This window comes from Oncorhynchus tshawytscha, linkage group LG05, assembly GCF_018296145.1.
Source record: "Oncorhynchus tshawytscha isolate Ot180627B linkage group LG05, Otsh_v2.0, whole genome shotgun sequence".
NCBI classification, from domain to species: Eukaryota; Metazoa; Chordata; class Actinopteri; order Salmoniformes; family Salmonidae; genus Oncorhynchus; species Oncorhynchus tshawytscha.
Genome location: NC_056433.1, coordinates 89,817,855 through 89,838,291, shown reverse-complemented (window position 1 = coordinate 89,838,291; position 20,437 = coordinate 89,817,855). Strand labels below are relative to the sequence as shown.

The 20,437-nt window shown below is 47.1% G+C and overlaps 1 protein-coding gene across 1 annotated transcript in view; it reads left to right on the top strand.

The window, feature by feature from the left end:
- Nucleotides 1-483: 483 nt before the first annotated feature.
- LOC112236278 (cytoplasmic FMR1-interacting protein 1 homolog) overlaps nt 484-20,437 on the top strand; it is an 89,817-nt gene continuing 69,863 nt past the window's right edge. The window contains 3 exon segments of the mRNA XM_042322672.1: nt 484-722; nt 16,513-16,630; nt 16,724-16,813. Of these exon segments, the coding sequence (XP_042178606.1) occupies nt 16,514-16,630; nt 16,724-16,813 (207 nt within the window). The 5' untranslated portion in view covers nt 484-722; nt 16,513.

The following is a 20,437-nucleotide window of genomic DNA, read 5'->3' as shown; positions in this document are numbered from 1 at the left end:
TGGTGAGTTACCCCTGTATAGAGTGGGGTTAGGGTGGTGAGTTACCCCTGTGTAGAGTGGGGTGGTGAGTTACCCCTGTATAGAGTGGAGTTAGGGTGGTGAGTTACCCCTGTATAGAGTGGGGTTAGGGTGGTGAGTTACCCCTGTATAGAGTGGAGTTAGGGTGGTGAGTTACCCCTGTATAGAGTGGGGTTAGGGTGGACTACAAGGCTATTTTAAGTTCAATAAATAAATTACTATAGTAAGTTTATAGGTGCCAAATAAAGTTATCATATTTAATCAGCCAATTTCAAAGATGTCTCTTTCTGTGAAACAGTTCATCAAAAAAAAGAAAGGCATGTATCTCGGCGTTCGCGTCATCACACTCCCTCATCTGATTGGTGGAGTAGGCTGACTCTGTGGTTATGGTAAGTAGTGAGGAGCCCTTTCCTGTGAGGTCGTTCATCACACCGTCCCTAGCGGATAACATCTGCACCGCAGCGGAGGGGTTTCCTGTTCCATTTCCCTGCTTCAGTGGGACAGGAACTCCCTGTTCTCGACTCCCCGCCTGCCTGACGCGATAGCCTCAAACAGGGAAGAAGATTGCCCAGACTAAAAAAAACGGTGCTATTTATGCTTTTTCACCGCCATTGCTTTCCAGGGGCGTCAAGCTTGTTAATATTAGTGTTGAATGGATTTCTAAGTCGTTGAAGTGGACCAAATTCCCAGGAAAACAACTCCGGGTGAGTATCTAATCAGTTCGGGAAGTTTTAGCTGTGTAACCAACGCCTACGAAAACTTTCTGTGATGTTTCTCTGGATGGGTGTTGCCTTTTGTGGCTTCGCGTTGTTTTACTCCTTATGGATTTGGATGGGTTTTCTATTCAAGAGAATTACCTTTTTTTAATCGAATTTAGTCGATAAAATAAATTACTTATGCGCTTATTATTTTGATTTTAATTAATGAAAAGTTAACTCTATAAACTGCATATTTTCCTTCAACGCCCTAGGCCTCAAACAGTGCGACTAATCAGACTAGATAGGATCTTGACACGCAGGAATCTGACACAGATCCGCCCGTCGAGAGTAACTCTTATACAGGCGAGTCACAGGTTGCAGGAATTATTTGTACCAATCATGGTGGATGTTGACTGACACATCAATGAGAAAATACTAAAAGTGATCCAAATAATTGCCTGTTTGGGGAAGTTACTGTGAAAGCTACCGGTTGATAATGACTCTGTTACAGGGCATTTGGAAAGTATTCAGACACCTTGACTTTTTCCACATTTTGTTATTTTACAGCCTCATTCTAAAATGGATGAAATGTTTTACTCATCAATTTACACATTATCATATTATGACAAAGTGAATGACATCTGGGGAGAGCTCTGAGACAGGATTGTGTAGAGGCACAGATCTGGGGAAGGGTACCAAAACATTTTCTGCAGCATTGAAGGTCCCCAAGAACGCAGTGACCTCCATCATTATTAAATGGAAGAAGTTTGGAACCACCAAGACTCTTCCTAGAGCTGACTGTACCGGCCTAACTGAGCAATCAGGGGAGAAGGGTCTTGGTCAGGGAGGTGACCAAGAACCCGATGGTCACTCTGACAGAAATCTAGAGATCCTCTGTGGACATGGAAGAGCCTTCCAGAAGGACAGCCATCTCTGCAGCACTCCACCAATCAGGCCTTTATGGTAGTGTGGCCAGACGGAATTCACTTAAAGGATGCTCAGAACATGAGTAACAAGATTCTTTGGTCTGTTGAAACAAAGATTGAACTCTTTGGCCTGAATGCCAAGCGTCACATCTGGAGGAAACCTGCCACCATCCCCTCGGTGAAGCATGGTGGTGGCAGAATTAAGGGAAAGATGAACACTGCAAAGTACAGCGAGATTCTTGACGAAAACCTGCTCCAGAGCCCTCAGGACCTCAGACTGGGGGTGAAGGTTCCCCTTCCAACTGAACAACGACCCTGTGTAGTCTTGGCACACAGCCAAGACAACACAGGAGTGGCTTCTGGACAAGTCTTTGAATGTCTGGACAAGTCTCTGAATGTCCTTGAGTGGACTGGACTTGAACCCGATCTAACATCTCTGGAGAGACCTGAGAATAGCTGTGCAGCGACGCTCCCCATCAACCTGACAGAGATTGAGAGGATCTGCAGAGAGGAATGGGAGAAACTCCCCAAATACAGGTGTGCCAAGCTTGTAGCGTCATACCCAAGAAGACTTGATGCTGTATGTGCTGCCGAAGGTGCCTCAACAAATAACTGAGTAAAGGGTCTGAATACTTATGGAAATGTTATATATTTTTAAATACATTTGCTAAAATCTCAACTTGTTTTTGCTTTGTCATTATGGATAATTGTATGTAGCTTGAGGGGGGAAACACAATTTAATCCACTTTAGAATAAAGGCTGTAATGTAACAAAAGTGGAAACCGTCAAGGGGTCTGAATACTTTCCGAATGCACACACGCTCATTGGACGAAGACGTCTTCTGTAGGGGTTTTGCTAACAGCCGTCTGAACATTAACAGGCATCACTCGCTGTTTTGGATGTATAAGGACTAAGGCGATATGGACTAAAAATAATATCTAAGCTCAGCATAAAAAGAAACGTCCTCTCACTGTCTTCTGCGTTTATTTTCAGCAAACTTAACATGTGTAAATATTTGTATGAACATAAGATTCAACAACTGAGACATGAACTGAACAAGTTCCACAGACATGTGACTAACAGAAATTGTATAATGTGTCCCTGAACAAAGGGGGGTTCAAAATCAAAAGTAACAGTCAGTATCTGGTGTGGCCACCAGCTGCATTAAGTACTGCAGTGCATCTCCTCCTCATGAACTGCACCAGATTTGCCAGTTCTTGCTGTGAGATGTTACTCCACTCTTCCACCAAGGCACCTGCAAGTTCCCGGACATTTCTGGGGGCAATGGCCCTAGCCCTCACCCTCCAATCCAACAGGTCCCAGACATCTCTGGGGGCAATGGCCCTAGCCCTCACCCTCCAATCCAACAGGTCCCAGACATCTCTGGGGGCAATGGCCCTAGCCCTCACCCTCCAATCCAACAAGTCCCAGACATCTCTGGGGGCAATGGCCCTAGCCCTCACCCTCCAATCCAACAGGTCCCAGACATCTCTGGGGGCAATGGCCCTAGCCCTCACCCTCCGATCCAACAGGTCCCAGACATTTCTGGAGGGGAACGGCCCTAGCCCTCACCCTCCGATCCAACAGGTCCCAGACGTGCTCAATGGAATTAAGATCATTCCTTGCAGGAAATCACTCACAGAACGAGCAGTATGGCTGGAGGGTCATGTCAGGATGAGCCTGCAGGAAGGGTACCACGTGAGGGAGGAGGATGTCTTCCCTGTAACGCACAGCATTGAGATTGCCTGCAATGACAACAAGCTCAGTCCGATGATGCTGTGACACACCGCCCCAGACCATGACGGACCCTCCACCTCCAAATCGATCCCGCTCCAGAGTACAGGCCTCGGTGTAACGCTCATTCCTTCCACAATAAATGCGAATCCGATCATCATCCCATGTGAGGCAAAACCACAACTCGTCAGTGAAGAGCACTTTTTTGCCAGTCCTGTCTGGTCCAGCAGCGGTGGGTTTGTGCCCATAGGCGATGTTGTTGCCGGTGACGTCTGGTGAGGACCTGCCTTACAACAGGCCTACAGGCCCTCAGTCCAGCCTCTCTCAGCCTATTGCAGACAGTCTGAGCACTGATGGAAGGATTGTGTGTTCCTGGTGTAACTTGGGCAGTTGTTGTTGCCATCCTGTACCTGTCCCGCAGGTGTGATGTTTTTGTGTACCGATCCTGTGCAGGTGTTGTTACACGTGGTCTGCCACTGCGAGGACGATCTGCTGTCCGTCCTGTCTCCCTGTAGCGCTGCCTTAGGCGTCTCACAGTATGGACATTTCAATTTATTGTCCTGGGCACATCTGCAGTCCTCATGCCTCCTTGCAACATGCCTAAGGCACGTTCATGCAGATGAGCAGGGACACTCTTTTTCAGAGTCAGTAGGAAGGCTTCTTTAGTGTCCTAAACGTTCATAACTGTGACCTTAATTGCCTACCGTCTAAACTGTTAGTGTCTTAACGACCGTTCCACAGGTGCTTGTTCATTATTTGTTTATGGTTCATTGAACAAGCATGGGAAACAGTGTTTACACCCTTTACAATGAAGTGTTTTAGATTTTTACGAATTATCTTTGAAAGACAGGGTCCTGAAAATGGGACTTTGCTTTTTTTGCTGAGTTTACACCATATATACATCCATGCATACATGTGATTAGTCTGTTCGACGCGTTTCCACTGCTCCAGAGTCCAATGGCAGCGAGCTTATCACCACTCCAGCTGACGCTTGGCATTGTGCATGGTGATTTCATGCTTATGTGCAGCTGCTAGGCCATGAACACTTCTTATGCTGATGTTGCTTCCAGGGGTAGTTTGGAACACTGTAGTGAGTGTCGCCACCGAGGACAGACGATTTTTACACGCTACACGTTTCATCACTCAGTGGTCCTGTGAGCTTGTGTGGCCTATCACAGCTGAGCCGTTGTTCCTCCTAGAAGTTTCCACTTCACAATAACAGCACTTACACTGGGCCAGTTCTAGCAGGGCAGACATTTGACAAACAGATTTGTTGGAAAGGTGGCATCCTATGAAGGTGCATTTTTTTCAATTAAATGTATTTGTAAAGGCCTTTTTACATCAGCAGTTGTCCCAAAGTTCTATACAGAAACCCAAGGTAGCACGTCCGGTGAACAAGTCCGGGTTCCATAGCCGCAGGCAGAACAGTTGAAACTGGAGCAGAAGCATGACCAGGTGGACTGGGGACAGCAAGGAGTCATCAGGCCAGGTAGTTCTGAGGCATGGTCCTAGGGCTCAGGTCCTCCGGGAGGGGAGGGAGAGAATTAGAGTGAGCATACTTAAATTCACACAGGACACCAGATAAGACAGGAGAATTTCACCAGATATAACATACTGACCCTAGCCCCCCGACATACAAACTATTGCAACATAGATACCGGAGGCTGAGACGGGGTGGGTCGGGGGACACTGTGGCCCCGTCTGACGATACCCCCAGACAGGGTCAACCAGGCAGAGTATAACCCCACCCACTTAGCCAATGCACAGCCCCAACACCACGAGAGGCATATCAACAGATCACCAACTTACGACCCTGAGCCAAGGCTGAATATAGCCACGAAGGTATCATCCACTGCACCAGCCCGAGGGGCTGCGAAACCGGACAGGAAGATCACGTCAGTGACTCACCCCTTCTAGGACTGTCATGCAAGACCGCTACTAAGCCAGTGAGCCCCCGTAATAGGGTCAGAGGCAGAGAATCCCAGTAGAGAGAGGGGAGCCGGCCAGTCAGAGACAGCAAGAGTGGTTCGTTGCTCCTCCTCCTCTCCAATCCTTACATCTTATGGTTCCACAGGAAAAGGGTAGTAAAACCTTGAAATACTCCCTTCAGGAGATCTGTCCTCACCCCCTGACCTCAACCCCTCCTTCCCCTAGTCCACAGATGTCCATCTCTCCCCTGTATCAACACATCGCTGTCCTGACCTCAACCCCTCCTTCACCTAGTCCACAGATGTCCATCTTTCTCCCCTGTATCAACACATCGCTGTCCTCACCTCCTGACCGCAACCCCTCCTTCCCCTAGTCCACAGATGTCCATCTGTCTCCCCTGTATCAACACATCGCTGTCCTCGCCTCCTGACCTCAACCCCTCCTTCCCCTAGTCCACAGATGTCCATCTGTCTCCCCTTTATCAACACGTTGCTCTGCTCCTGTCCCCCAACACATTCCACAGCCACTCTGTCTTTCTACAGATCTCTCTCCTTAATATGTGTCTGCTCTATCATGTCTTTCATATCTCAATGTTCAAAATGTCAAATCCAACAATACTGAACAAAAATATAAACGCAACGATTTGACTGAGTTACAGTTCATGGAAGGAAATCAGTCAATTGAAATAAATTCACAAGGCTCTTATCTATGGATTTCACATGACTGGGCAGTGGGCGCAGGGGGCGCAGTGGGCGCAGGGGGCGCAGTGGGTGCAGGGGCGCGGTGGGCGCAGGGGGCGCAGTGGGTGCAGGGGCGCAGTGGGTGCAGGGGCGCGGTGGGCGCGGTGGGTGCGGTGGGCGCGGTGGGTGCAGGGGGCGCGGTGGGCGCTGTGGGTGCAGTGGGCGCAGTGTGGGCAGTGGGTGCAGGGGTGCGGCTATGGGTGGGGAGTTTTTGCAGGTATGGAACGTTTCTGGGATTTTTGTAATTTCAGCTCATGAAACATGGGACCAACACTTTACATGTTGCGTTTCTTCTATTGGTGTTCAGTGTAGTTCAGCTACCACCTGCAAAATGTCTAGTAGTTGAACTACGTGTCGGCCACTGCTGTTGGGTTGTTATTGAGGAACAGACATTTCAAAGTTGACATTTCATTCTTTCTGAACTGAAGTCATATCCATTTCTCTGCAGATATCAAGGTTTAAATTGTATTTGGTGTCAGTGCATTCGAACCAGATGTCTGTAGTGACTTGTATTGTTGATTTATAAATGTGGTTTCTATGTACTCGTATTATATCTGTTGGGTGTGGGCTGTGTGGCATGGCCCAGGTTCCTGCCTCAATGTAACCATTCACCGGTTGGTTGGATCCTTGCTTTGTAATACACCCACTATCCTGTAGTCATTCTGCCACCACTAACCAACTCTGCAATTAGATAAGGAGAAGTTTCTCTTAAAGCTCAACACGTCTCTATTGAGACCAGATAGGCCTAGATCTAGTCTGGTATAGGCTCTCCAGCAGTCTGGTATAGGCTCTCCAGCAGTCTGGTATAGGCTCTCCAGCAGTCTGGTATAGGCCCTCCACCAGTCTGGTATAGGCCCTCCAGCAGTCTGGTATAGGCCCTCCAGCAGTCTGGTATAGGCCCTCCAGCAGTCTGGTATAGGCCCTCCAGCAGTCTGGTATAGGCCCTCCAGCAGTCTGGTATAGGCCCTCCAGCAGTCTGGTATAGGCCCTCCAGCAGTCTGGTATAGGCTCTCCAGCAGTCTGGTATAGGCCCTCCAGCAGTCTGGTATAGGCCCTCCAGCAGTCTGGTATAGGCCCTCCAGCAGTCTGGTATAGGCCCTCCAGCAGTCTGGTATAGGCCCTCCAGCAGTCTGGTATAGGCCCTCCAGCAGTCTGGTATAGGCCCTCCAGCAGTCTGGTATAGGCCCTCCAGCAGTCTGGTATAGGCCCTCCAGCAGTCTGGTATAGGCCCTCCAGCAGTCTGGTATAGGCCCTCCAGCAGTCTGGTATAGGCCCTCCAGCAGTCTGGTATAGGCCCTCCAGCAGTCTGGTATAGGCCCTCCAGCAGTCTGGTATAGGCCCTCCAGCAGTCTGGTATAGGCCCTCCAGCAGTCTGGTATAGGCCCTCCAGCAGTCTGGTATAGGCCCTCCAGCAGTCTGGTATAGGCCCAAGGAACTCTGTGTTTTGTATTTGCTCAGTGTCTTCCTTGTGTGATCTGGTGAAGCACAGTTGAGAGAGGGGGCAGGGGAGAGGGAGTTACAGCTGATGTTTAGGAGAAGTGAGAGTTGCTGCTGATGTTTAGGAGAAGTGAGAGTTGCTGCTGAGGTTTAGAAGCGAAAGAGAGAAACTGTAGATGGGGGAGGGTGACAGCTGGACCCTAGTATATCTGGATCTTGGTATTGCAGGTTTGGTTTGTGGTGGGAGACGTCATCTCTGCAGGGTTTCTACCTCTGTAGTTGTTTTTCTTGTGGCAAAGTGAGGCTTCGAGTGAAGTGGTTTCCTTGGAAGCTGACGTTTTCATGTGATTTCACACCTCTTGTATATTTGCAACGTGACAACTTGTTGCAACTGCACAGATACTGTTGGAGGTGTGACTCTGTCAATCTCCTGTTCAGAGGTGTCATTGGCTACATCTTTTTCTGCTGGTCTAGCTACAGGGTCTAGCTACGACATAGCTACAGGGCCACAAAACATAACATGACTTGAACGGAGTTTCTACCATGCAAGGCTTCATCCAGACGAGAGTCTGTGAGAGGAGACTGATTTCCAACAGCGCTGGACTACTGGGCTGGGTTCACTACATTTTTACCTTCAATTGAATTGAAACAGTGCTGTATTGAATGACCAGTTGGGGGGGGGAAACAGGTTGGGTTGTGGGTAAAAAATGCACCGTTTCCCTTTAAAATACGCTGCTCTTTGCTTCAAGCCACACCCACCTAAATGGAGAAAACTTAACTTAACTTAACTTAACTTATCTTTCTGTTCAAGAACTTACAAAAAATGTTTTGGGGAAAATGTGCCATTCAGGTACAAACCATTCCACAATGTAGCAAGCGTTTGAGTGAGCTGAACGCCCCCCAGATATTAGGGCTGGGAATTACCAGGGCCCTCACGATCCGATATTATCACAACCAGGGACCTCACGATCCGATATTATCACAACCAGGGCCCTCACGATCCGATATTATCACAACCAGGGCCCTCACGATCCGATATTATCACAACCAGGGCCCTCACGATCCGATATTATCACAACCAGGGACCTCACGATCCGATATTATCACAACCAGGGCCCTCACGATCCGATATTATCACAACCAGGGACCTCACGATCCGATATTATCACAACCAGGGACCTCACGATCCGATATTATCACAACCAGGGACCTCACGATCCGATATTATCACAACCAGGGCCCTCACGATCCGATATTATCACAACGCTTCTATGATGTGTATTGTAATTGCATACTGTGATTTTATTGTGATTCGATGTTGCGAACATATTGCTCACCATGTGTCTGCTGCAGAGAGACGAGTCATGAGAAAACATCTAGTTTCAATCCGTCATGGAAAGAGAAGTGCTGAAAACAAATTGGCCTCCTAAACTACATAAAGGACATTGGTTTCCTTCCCCTGTAAGCAGTCTGTGGCCCTTTGATAAAGGACATTGGTTTCCTTCCCCTGTAAGCAGTCTGTGGCCCTTTGATAAAGGACATTGGTTTCCTTCCCCTGTAAGCAGTCTGTGGCCCTTTGATAAAGGACATTGGTTTCCTTCCCCTGTAAGCAGTCTGTGGCCCTTTGATAAAGGACACATTGGTTTCCCTTCCCCTGTAAGCAGTCTGTGGCCCTTTGATAAAGGACATTGGTTTCCTTCCCCTGTAAGCAGTCTGTGGCCCTTTGATAAAGGACATTGGTTTCCTTCCCCTGTAAGCAGTCTGTGGCCCTTTGATAAAGGACACATTGGTTTCCTTCCCCTGTAAGCAGTCTGTGGCCCTTTGATAAAGGACATTGGTTTCCTTCCCCTGTAAGCAGTCTGTGGCCCTTTGATAAAGGACATATTGGTTTCCTTCCCCTGTAAGCAGTCTGTGGCCCTTTGATAAAGGACATATTGGTTTCCTTCCCCTGTAAGCAGTCTGTGGCCCTTTGATAAAGGACATTGGTTTCCTTCCCCTGTAAGCAGTCTGTGGCCCTTTGATAAAGGACATTGGTTTCCTTCCCCTGTAAGCAGTCTGTGGCCCTTTGATAAAGGACATTGGTTTCCTTCCCCTGTAAGCAGTCTGTGGCCCTTTGATAAAGGACATATTGGTTTCCTTCCCCTGTAAGCAGTCTGTGGCCCTTTGATAAAGGGTGTAGCAAGTGAAATAAGACTGTAAGCAGTCTGGATAAGGTATGACAGCAGACCATGCTTTGGTTTTGTTGGACCCTGTTTTAGATGCTAACCTTTTAGCATTTGTAACACAAATCCAATGCAAGTCAATGGTACCTAATATTAGCATTTTCACGCTTCATATCCAACTCACAATAAAGTATCTAAAAATGTTGTAGCTCAATTATGTTACTTATAGAGTTGGTGGGTGGCTCTTGGTTTGGGAGGGGGTCCGTGGGTGGCTCTTGGTTTGGGAGGGGGGGTCCGTGGGTGGCTCTTGGTTTGGGAGGGGGTCTGTGGGTGGCTCTTGGTTTGGGAGGGGGTCTGTGGGTGGCTCTTGGTTTGGGAAGGGGGTCTGTGGGTGGCTCTTGGTTTGGGAGGGGGTCCGTGGGTGGCTCTTGGTTTGGGAGGGGGTCCGTGGGTGGCTCTTGGTTTGGGAAGGGGGTCCGTGGGTGGCTCTTGGTTTGGGAGGGGGTCTGTGGGTGGCTCTTGGTTTGGGAGGGGGTCTGTGGGTGGCTCTTGGTTTGGGAGGGGGTGGGTCTGTGGGTGGCTCTTGGTTTGGGAAGGGGGTCTGTGGGTGGCTCTTGGTTTGGGAGGGGGTCCGTGGGTGGCTCTTGGTTTGGGAAGGGGGTCCGTGGGTGGCTCTTGGTTTGGGAGGGGGTCCGTGGGTGGCTCTTGGTTTGGGAAGGGGGGTCCGTGGGTGGCTCTTGGTTTGGGAGGGGGGGGTCCGTGGGTGGCTCTTGGTTTGGGAAGGGGGTCCGTGGGTGGCTCTTGGTTTGGGAAGGGGGTCCGTGGGTGGCTCTTGGTTTGGGAAGGGGGTCCGTGGGTGGCTCTTGGTTTGGGAGGGGGGGGTCCGTGGGTGGCTCTTGGTTTGGGAGGGGGGGGTCCGTGGGTGGCTCTTGGCCATTGATTTGGAATCCTCATGTCTTAACCGTTAAATCGTTTGGATATTATATTTAATATGACATGAATCCTATACATTGAAATGACCAATTTGGGTGCAATCAATTACACTACAGAGAGAGATCAGGGACACCTCCTGATTCTGTCTTAGTTAGCTGAGGTTCAGTCCTACTTGTATCTCTAATCTGCTGCTGCCCACCTCCCTAGGGCCCGGACCTCCCTAGGGCCCGGACCTCCCTAGGGCCCGGACCTAATCCTGGGACAAGGCATTTTAACCCTATTCATAAGGGAAGGAGAAGACGACTGGAGACTTTGCTGCTTCAAGAGGAACTGAACCAGAAGTCACTGCTTTTTTACAGTGAAAGTACACCTATTCTATTTAGCTTCTGGATTTGAGTCTTTGCTGTTTTGGGGTCTTTTACATAGGGGTTTTGTACACCAGCTTCAAACAGCTGAAAATAGAGTATTCCTGGTTATGGATAATAAATGTCAGTGGTTGAGAGGGAACAGTGATTCTCTACACTACACTTGTTTGTTTTTGTCACATAAACTGGAATTAGTCAAACTACTAGTTTTATGAACCAGGAAATGGCAGAGTGATATCTGCATAGTGAATCTGTTAAGTCATTTTTTTGAAAGGTAAGCATGAAATACCATGTGTAGTTCTCTCCAGTTACTACCCTGCTCTGCCAGACTGTATTTCACAGGTCTGCCAGTCAGTCAGTGTTGAAGAGCTCCACAACTATAATAAGTGTACGTATTCAGTCTACTTCCATCTTTTAGATTGAGTGTTTCAACCAGGAAATGTGATTGTTGAATCCCATTCCAGTGTTTATTCTAAGCCAATCAGATGTCTTATTGTTGAGTTATGTGTAAGTTCCTGTCAGGAGTTTGCTGACATGGCTATAATCATATCCGTAAACTGACAGTTGGATCGGATGACACTTGTGATTGTAAAACAAAGAGAAGTGTTTTAATGTAAATAGATGTTGTTTTAATGTAAATAGATGTTGGCTAAATACATCACTGCAAAAAAGCTTCAGATTAGCACTGAGTGTCTGTGGTCAAGTTGCAGCAGGCAGCCAAGTTTACTGTCACTCAGTCAGAATGTGCATTAGCATTTCATAGTTTCCTATCTACTCTTACCCCGCCTGTTAGATAGTATACACGTTGATAGCCTCCAGCCTGTTAGCCTGATGCCTGTTAGATAGTATACACGTTGATAGCCTCCAGCCTGTTAGATAGTATACACGTTGATAGCCTCCAGCCTGTTAGATAGTATACACGTTGATAGCCTCCAGCCTGTTAGATAGTATACACGTTGATAGCCTCCAGCCTGTTAGATAGTACACACGTTGATAGCCTCCAGCCTGTTAGATAGTACACCCAAAGTAAGTTGGATCATCTCATCCTTCGAGGCAGGGGTGTCAAACTCATTCCATGGAGGTCCTGGTGTCTGCTGGCTTTTGGGTTTTCTTTTCAATTAAATCAAATCCAAATCAAATCAAATGTTATTGGTCACATACACATGGTTTAGCAGATGTTAATGCGAGTGTAGCGAAATGCTTGTGCTTCTAGTTCCGACAATGCAGTAATAACCAACAAGTAATCTAACTAACAATTCCAAAACTACTGTCTTATACACAGTGTAAGGGGATAAAGAATATGTACATAAGGATATATGAATGAGTGATGGTACAGAGCAGCATAGGCAAGATACAGTAGATGGTATCGAGTACAGTATATACATATGAGATGAGTATGTAAACAAAGTGGCATAGTTAAAGTGGCTAGTGATACATGTATTACATAAGGATGCAGTCGATGATATAGAGTACAGTATCTACGTATGCATATGAGATGAATAATGTAGGGTAAGTAACATTATATAAGGTAGCATTGTTTAAAGTGGCTAGTGATACATTTACATAATTTCCCATCAATTCCCATTATTAAAGTGGCTGGAGTTGAGTCAGTGTCAGTGTCAGTGTGTTGGCAGCAGCCACTCAATGTTAGTGGTGGCTGTTTAACAGTCTGATGGCCTTGAGATAGAAGCTGTTTTTCAGTCTCTCGGTCCCAGCTTTGATGCACCTGTACTGACCTCGCCTTCTGGATGATAGCGGGGTGAACAGGCAGTGGCTCGGGTGGTTGATGTCCTTGATGATCTTTATTGCCTTCCTGTAACATCGGGTGGTGTAGGTGTCCTGGAGGGCAGGTAGTTTGCCCCCGGTGATGCGTTGTGCAGACCTCACTACCCTCTGGAAAGCCTTACGGTTGAGGGCGGTGCAGTTGCCATACCAGGCGGTGATACACCCCGCCAGGATGCTCTCGATTGTGCATCTGTAGAAGTTTGTGAGTGCTTTTGGTGACAAGCCAAATTTCTTCAGCCTCCTGAGGTTGAAGAGGCGCTGCTGCGCCTTCTTCACGATGCTGTCTGTGTGAGTGGACCAATTCAGTTTGTCTGTGATGTGTATGCCGAGGAACTTAAAACTTGCTACCCTCTCCACTACTGTTCCATCGATGTGGATAGGGGGGTGTTCCCTCTGCTGTTTCCTGAAGTCCACAATCATCTCCTTAGTTTTGTTGACGTTGAGTGTGAGGTTATTTTCCTGACACCACACTCCGAGGGCCCTCACCTCCTCCCTGTAGGCCGTCTCGTCGTTGTTGGTAATCAAGCCTACCACTGTTGTGTCGTCCGCAAACTTGATGATTGAGTTGGAGGCGTGCGTTAATTAAGACTTAGGCGACCAGGTGAGGGGAGTTCCTTACTAATTAGTGACCTTAATTCATCATTCAAGAACAAGGGAGGAGCGAAACCCTCTGAGTTTGACATGTGCTTTGAGACTTGGTGTTCTTACACTGTGATGTTGAACATTCAACTCAACTGGGAAACATCCATGGCAGGCGTCGTTGTCACCTTATGTTGCAACATGACTTCTGAGTGATAGGAAGCACGAGCACCACTGTGCACACACCTGTTGTTACTATGACAACTAGTGTAGCCATGTCAGCTAATGACTGTTGCCTGAACACACATCTGATTTGGATAGTCAATATTCCAAATCGGATTTGAGCATTAAGGCCTGCAGTGTGAACAAGGCTTTTGTGTTCTCCTGTCCACATGGCCTCTGATTCCTCACATCTGTCTGTGTGTCTGACAGTGCTGAGCGGTTAGTGCTTTTTGAGGTCGGTTCGATTCTAAAAAATACAATATTACGGTTTTCTTTTTTTTTAAACATTAAATGCAGTGCATTATGTGGAATGCTGTAACATCACAGAATAAAACAATCAGAGCCACATGATGATAGTGACTCTCCATCACTACTGATCACTTATGAACCATAATTTATTACCTTTTAATACAGTATTCCAGTTCTATATTACATTGGTTTTATTGAATGACTTTTAGTATTTCATTCCAAGTCATCATCTCATCCCTATAGAGCTGCTGTCTATGCTGTCTGACAAAATCACTTTTGTAGTTCTTCAAAGTTAATAAGGCTTACTTTCATGACTGCTGAATACCAACTATCAATCAGTGTTTCCCAAACTCGGTCCTGGGGCCCCCCTGGGTGCATTTTTTACGTTTTTTTGCCCGAGTACTACACAGCTGATTCAAATAACGAACTCATCAATCTTTGATTATTTGAATCAGCTGTGTCGTGCTAGGGCAAAAAACTAAACTTGCACCCAAGTGGGGCACCAGGGCCGAGTTTGGGAACCCCCGACTTAGTGCATGTATTTTCAGGTAGAGATACCCCGCGATGCAACAGATTTATAATCCTGGAGTTCTGAGATCATGTAGAGATGCCCCACGATGCATTCTTCTCACTACTGTCTGCCCAACACTACTAACCTAACGTAGCCGGCGTAAAAGAAACACACCTGCGAGCAATGGATTATATGGTCACTGTAGTTCATTACCACGGTTTCTGAGCTAAAATATGTAGTTTTGTCCTGTTGGAAACTACAACTCCCATCGCACAGTTCAGCTGGTCTGATTTACTGTATCTCTAGAGCAGTGGTTCATCCTGGTGCTGGGGACCCACAGGGTGCACATTGTAGTTTTTTCCCTAGCACTACACAGCTGATTCAAATGATCAACTCATCATCTTTGATGATTTCAATCAGGTGTGGAGTGCGAATGCAACAACTACAATGTGCGCCCTGTGGGTCCCCAGGACCAGGATGATGAACCGCTGCTCAAGGAAAACTTCATATTATTGAACCGATGTCGGTCAATTAGTTGTTTAAAACCGAAAAATAGCCAACATTTCATTCAATTCTCAGCACTAGTGTTTGTGTTAGTGGAGCGCCGCCTGTCTGGCCGGTCTGCCGCCGGTCTGCCGCCGGTCTGCCGCCTGTCTGGCCGGTCTGCCGCCTGTCGGGCCGGTATCCCTCTCACACCCTGTCCATGATTGTGTGTCCCCACAGTCCTTTGTAATACCGATCTGACGGTCTGTTTTGATTGCAGTGAGTTTTTACTGTTCCATGGCAATAAATCTCCATCAGCAGTTGAGAGAAAGAGAAGAGAAGCATGTGACTGTATTATCAAGACTGCAACGAAGCTAATTAGAATGTATTTAACCTGCAGCCTGAGGGGTTTAATCATTATTTAACCTGCAGCCTGAGGGGTTTAATCATTATTTAACCTGCAGCCGGAGGGGTTTAATCATTATTTAACCTGCAGCCGGAGGGGTTTAATCATTATTTAACCTGCAGCCTGAGGGGTTTAATCATTTATACTAGGCTATTATGTTATACCTGGACCTGTCCTGTACTTTACACTGTCTATATAAAAGTATGTGGACACGCCTTGAAATTAGTCTATTTCAGCGCAACCCATTGCTGACTGGTGTGTAACATCGAGCACACAGCCATGCAGTCTCCATAGACAAACATTGACAATAGAATGACCTTACTGAAGAGCTTAGTGACTTTCAATGTGGCACCGTCATAGGATGCCACCTTTCCAACAAGTCAGTTCGTCAAATTTCTGCCCTACTAGAGCTGCCCAGGTCAACTGTAAGTGGTGTTTTTGTGAAGTGGAAATGTCTGGGAACAACAACGGCTCAGTCGTGAAGTGGTAGACCACACAGAACGGGACTGGCGAGTGTGAAGCACATAGCATGTACAAATCATCTTTCCTTGGTTGCAACACTCAATCCCGAGTTCCAAACTGCCTCTGGAAGCAACGTCAGCACAAGAACTGTTAGTCGGGAGCTTCATGAAATGGGTTTCCATGGCAGAGCAGCCGCACACAAGACTCTGGACTCTGGAGCAGTGGAAACACGTTCTCTGGAGGGATGAATCGCGCTACACTATCTGGGTTTGGCGAATGCCAGGAGAACGCTACCTGGCCCCAATGCATAGTGCCAACTGAAAAGTTTGGTGAAGGAGGAATAATGGTCTGGGGCTGTTTTTCATGGTTCAGACTAGGCCCCTTAGTTCCAGTGAAGGGAAGTCTTAAAATGACGTTCTAGACTAGGGTTGCACATTTTGGGGAATATTCAGAGGTGGAAACTTTCTATGGGAATTAACAGGAATATATGGGAATTCATATTGATGCTGTTTATATGTAGATGTTTTTTTGCATTGGATATATTTACCAGGATGAGGGCTGCAGTAGATATCTCAGATAAGGGGGAGTGAGGCCTAAGAAGGTTTTATAAATAAGCATCAACTAGTGGGTCTTGCGATGGGTATACAGAGATGACCAGTTTACAGAAGAGTATAGAGTGCACTGATGTGTCCTATAAGGAGCATTGGTGGCAAATCTGATGTTGGATGGACAAGGAGGCATGGCTGAGTCAAATAGGAGTCCTGACTTAAATCTGTGTGTTGTTGCAGCAGCATCATATCTCTAACTCCTATATCTGTGTGTTGTTGCAGCAGCATCATATATCTAACTCCTATATCTGTGTTGTTGCAGCAGCATGGCGTCCACGGTGACCCTGGAGGATGCTCTGTCCAATGTGGACCTTCTGGAGGAGCTGCCTCTCCCAGACCAGCAGCCCTGCATCGAGCCTCTGCCCTGCTCCCTCATGTACCAGGTAAGACCTGTTCTCAGATCTCCTGTCAAGCTCAGCAGGTAAACACCTGAATGTAGATTTAATTTGATTAAAACATCCGCTCTCTCTCCAAAGCCCAACTTCAACACCAACTTTGAGGACCGTAATGCCTTTGTGACGGGGATCGCCAGATATATCGAGCAGGCCACCGTCCACTCTAGCATGGTAAGTACCAGGTTCCAGACACATCGAGCAGGCCTCTGTCCACTCTAGCATGGTAAGTACCAGGTTTGAATACCAGGAGTGAATAGAGGTGAATGTGGTGACTTCCCTACCATATGAACATAGCCACTACCCCAGCCTGTGTCAGGGTTGTTCCTTACCATGTGAACATAGCCAGGGATATGGTGCAGCATGCACAGAGAGCCAGGGATATGGTGCAGCATGCACAGAGAGCCAGGGATATGGTGCAGCATGCACAGAGAGCCAGGGATATGGTGCAGCATGCACAGAGAGCCAGGGATATGGTGCAGCATGCACAGAGAGCCAGGGATATGGTGCAGCATGCACAGAGAGCCAGGGATATGGTGCAGCATGCACAGAGAGCCAGGGATATGGTGCAGCATGCACAGAGAGCCAGGGATATGGTGCAGCATGCACAGAGAGCCAGGGATATGGTGCAGCATGCACAGAGAGCCAGGGATATGGTGCAGCATGCAGAGAGCCAGGGATATGGTGCAGCATGCACAGAGAGAGGGATATGGTGCAGCATGCACAGAGAGCCAGGGATATGGTGCAGCATGCACAGAGAGCCAGGGATATGGTGCAGCATGCACAGAGAGCCAGGGATATGGTGCAGCATGCACAGAGAGCCAGGGATATGGGGCAGCATGCACAGAGAGCCAGGGATATGGTGCAGCATGCACAGAGAGCCAGGGATATGGTGCAGCATGCACAGAGAGCCAGGGATATGGTGCAGCATGCACAGAGAGCCAGGGATATGGTGCAGCATGCACAGAGAGCCAGGGATATGGTGCAGCATGCACAGAGAGCCAGGGATATGGTGCAGCATGCACAGAGAGCCAGGGATATGGTGCAGCATGCACAGAGAGCCAGGGATATGGTGCAGCATTCACAGAGAGCCAGGGATATGGTGCAGCATGCACAGAGAGCCAGGGATATGGTGCAGCATGCACAGAGAGCCAGGGATATGGTGCAGCATGCACAGAGAGCCAGGGATATGGTGCAGCAAAAATAGGATTTATTTTCCTTTAAATCTAAAGTATTCTCCAATCGACTAAAAGCCCAGACTATTTGAAATGAAAAGGCATGATATGGTCAAGACTTTACAGCTCCTGCGTCCAGCTAGGACTCCTCCCACAGAAGGCCCAACTTCCTCCATTTACCTGCACACTTGCCACAGTGCAACAAAAAATAACTTATATTCCTTTTAATCGAACAAATCCTATCAACTTAAAGCATAGACAACAGGACAGGAAAATACATCATCTGATCTCCTCTGTATATGGTCAACAGACCAAGCACTTCCCCCACCGAAGGCCCAACTTCCTGTCTTTATCCTTCTACTTCCACACTTGCCACAGTACAATGAATGGCCAAGAGGGGGAGCCATATACAGTTGCAGTCAGAAGTTTACATACAGTAGACCTTAGCCAAATACATTTCAACTCAGTTTTTCACAATTCCTGAATCAAGGGTGATGGTGATGTCATTGAGGACCTTTAAGGTTGCAGTGACACATCCATAACCTGAGTGGAAACCGGAGAGAAATAAAGGCATTAAGAAAACCAGTCAGTTGATTATTGACAACACTTTTGATAAACAGGGCAAATAGAAATAGGCCTATAACATTTATGATCAGCTTGATCTCCCCTTTAAATAAAGGATGCACTGTGGCTGCCTTCCAAGCAATGGGAACCTCCCCAGAAAGGAGAGAGAGGTTAAAAAGGTCAGAGAAAGGCTTGGTGATAGGGGCAGCAACCTTAAAGAAGAAAGGGTCTAAACCATCTGACCCAGATGTTTTTTGGGGTTCAGTTTAAGGAGCCCCTTTAGCACCTTGGAGTAAGGGACGCCCTGCAGGGAGAAACTTTGTAGCAGGGCTAGGGAGGAGCATCGGGGCTAGTCGCATTAGAAGGGGTGGGAGATGAGGAAGTGTTGGATGGGCAAGGAGGCGTGGCTGAGTCAAATAGGAATCCTGACTTAATGAAATGGTGATTAAAGAGCTCAGCCATGTGCTCCTTGTCAGTAACAACCACATCAACCAGGATCCCCATTAGTTCCTGCCAAGGCAGCAGCTACTCTTCCTGGGGTTTATTATGGATCCCCATTAGTTCCTGCCAAGGCAGCAGCTACTCTTCCTGGGGTTTATTATGGATCCCCATTAGTTCCTGCCAAGGCAGCAGCTACTCTTCCTGGGGTTTATTATGGATCCCCATTAGTTCCTGCCAAGGCAGCAGCTACTCTTCCTGGGGTTTATTATGGATCCCCATTAGTTCCTGCCAAGGCAGCAGCTACTCTTCCTGGGGTTTATTATGGATCCCCATTAGTTCCTGCCAAGGCAGCAGCTACTCTTCCTGGGGTTTATTATGGATCCCCATTAGTTCCTGCCAAGGCAGCAGCTACTCTTCCTGGGGTTTATTATGGGTCCCCATTAGTTCCTGTCAAGGCAGCAGCTACTCTTCCTGGGGTCCAGCAACATTAAGGCAGTTATATACAGTTTAAAATATGACATTACATTTCATAACCCTTTTCACAACACATTTAGTGTGTTCCCTCAGGCCACTACTCCACTATCACATATTTACAATACAACATCCATGTTCACGTGTGTCTTATCATGTGTGTCCGTGCCTGTGTGTCTCTTCACCGTCCCCTCCATTCCATAAGGTGTTTTAATCTGATTCTCCTGCTGCATCAGTTACCTGATGTGGAATAGAGTTCCATGTAGTCATGGCTCTATGTAGTACTGTGGAATAGAGTTCCATGTAGTCATGGCTCTATGTAGTACTGTGGAATAGAGTTCCATGTGGTCATGGCTCTGCGTAGCACTGTGGAATAGAGTTCCATGTAGTCATGGCTCTATGTAGTACTGTGGAATAGAGTTCCATGTAGTCATGGCTCTATGTAGTACTGTGGAATAGAGTTCCATGTGGTCATGGCTCTGCGTAGCACTGTGGAATAGAGTTCCATGTGGTCATGGCTCTGCGTAGCACTGTGCTCCTCCCTCATGATAATCATAGAAAGTTGTCCAAAAACTGATAAGATCTTGCTATCGAAAAATGCCTGTCTATTTGTTGAATAATCCCCCTGATGAACTCTTTAGTCATATCCCAGTTTAACCTTTTTACTTATGGCCTTGCCTGCAACTAGCGACCTGTTAAAATTATATGGAGAAAAAAATAATAAAAAGGGCCTATTTATATAATGAATATGAATTTGGAGGGCAGAAATGATTAAATATTAAAGCATTAGAATTCTCACTAAAGGCTTCAGTCATACAAAAGTTATACATAACTCCAAACTGGTTCTCTGGTAAATTAGTAAGAATGTCTCATCCTATGTTCAAGAATGGCCTTTTTCCCTTTACTCAGGTTACAACCTCTCCCTTTATTCAGATTACAACCTCTCACTATATTCAGATTACAATCTCTCCCTTTATTCAGATTACAACCTCTCCCTTTATTCAGATTACAACCTCTCACTATATTCAGATTACAACCTCTCACTATATTCAGATTACAACCTCTCACTATATTCAGATTACAACCTCTCACTATATTCAGATTACAACCTCTCACTATATTCAGATTACAACCTCTCCCTTTATTC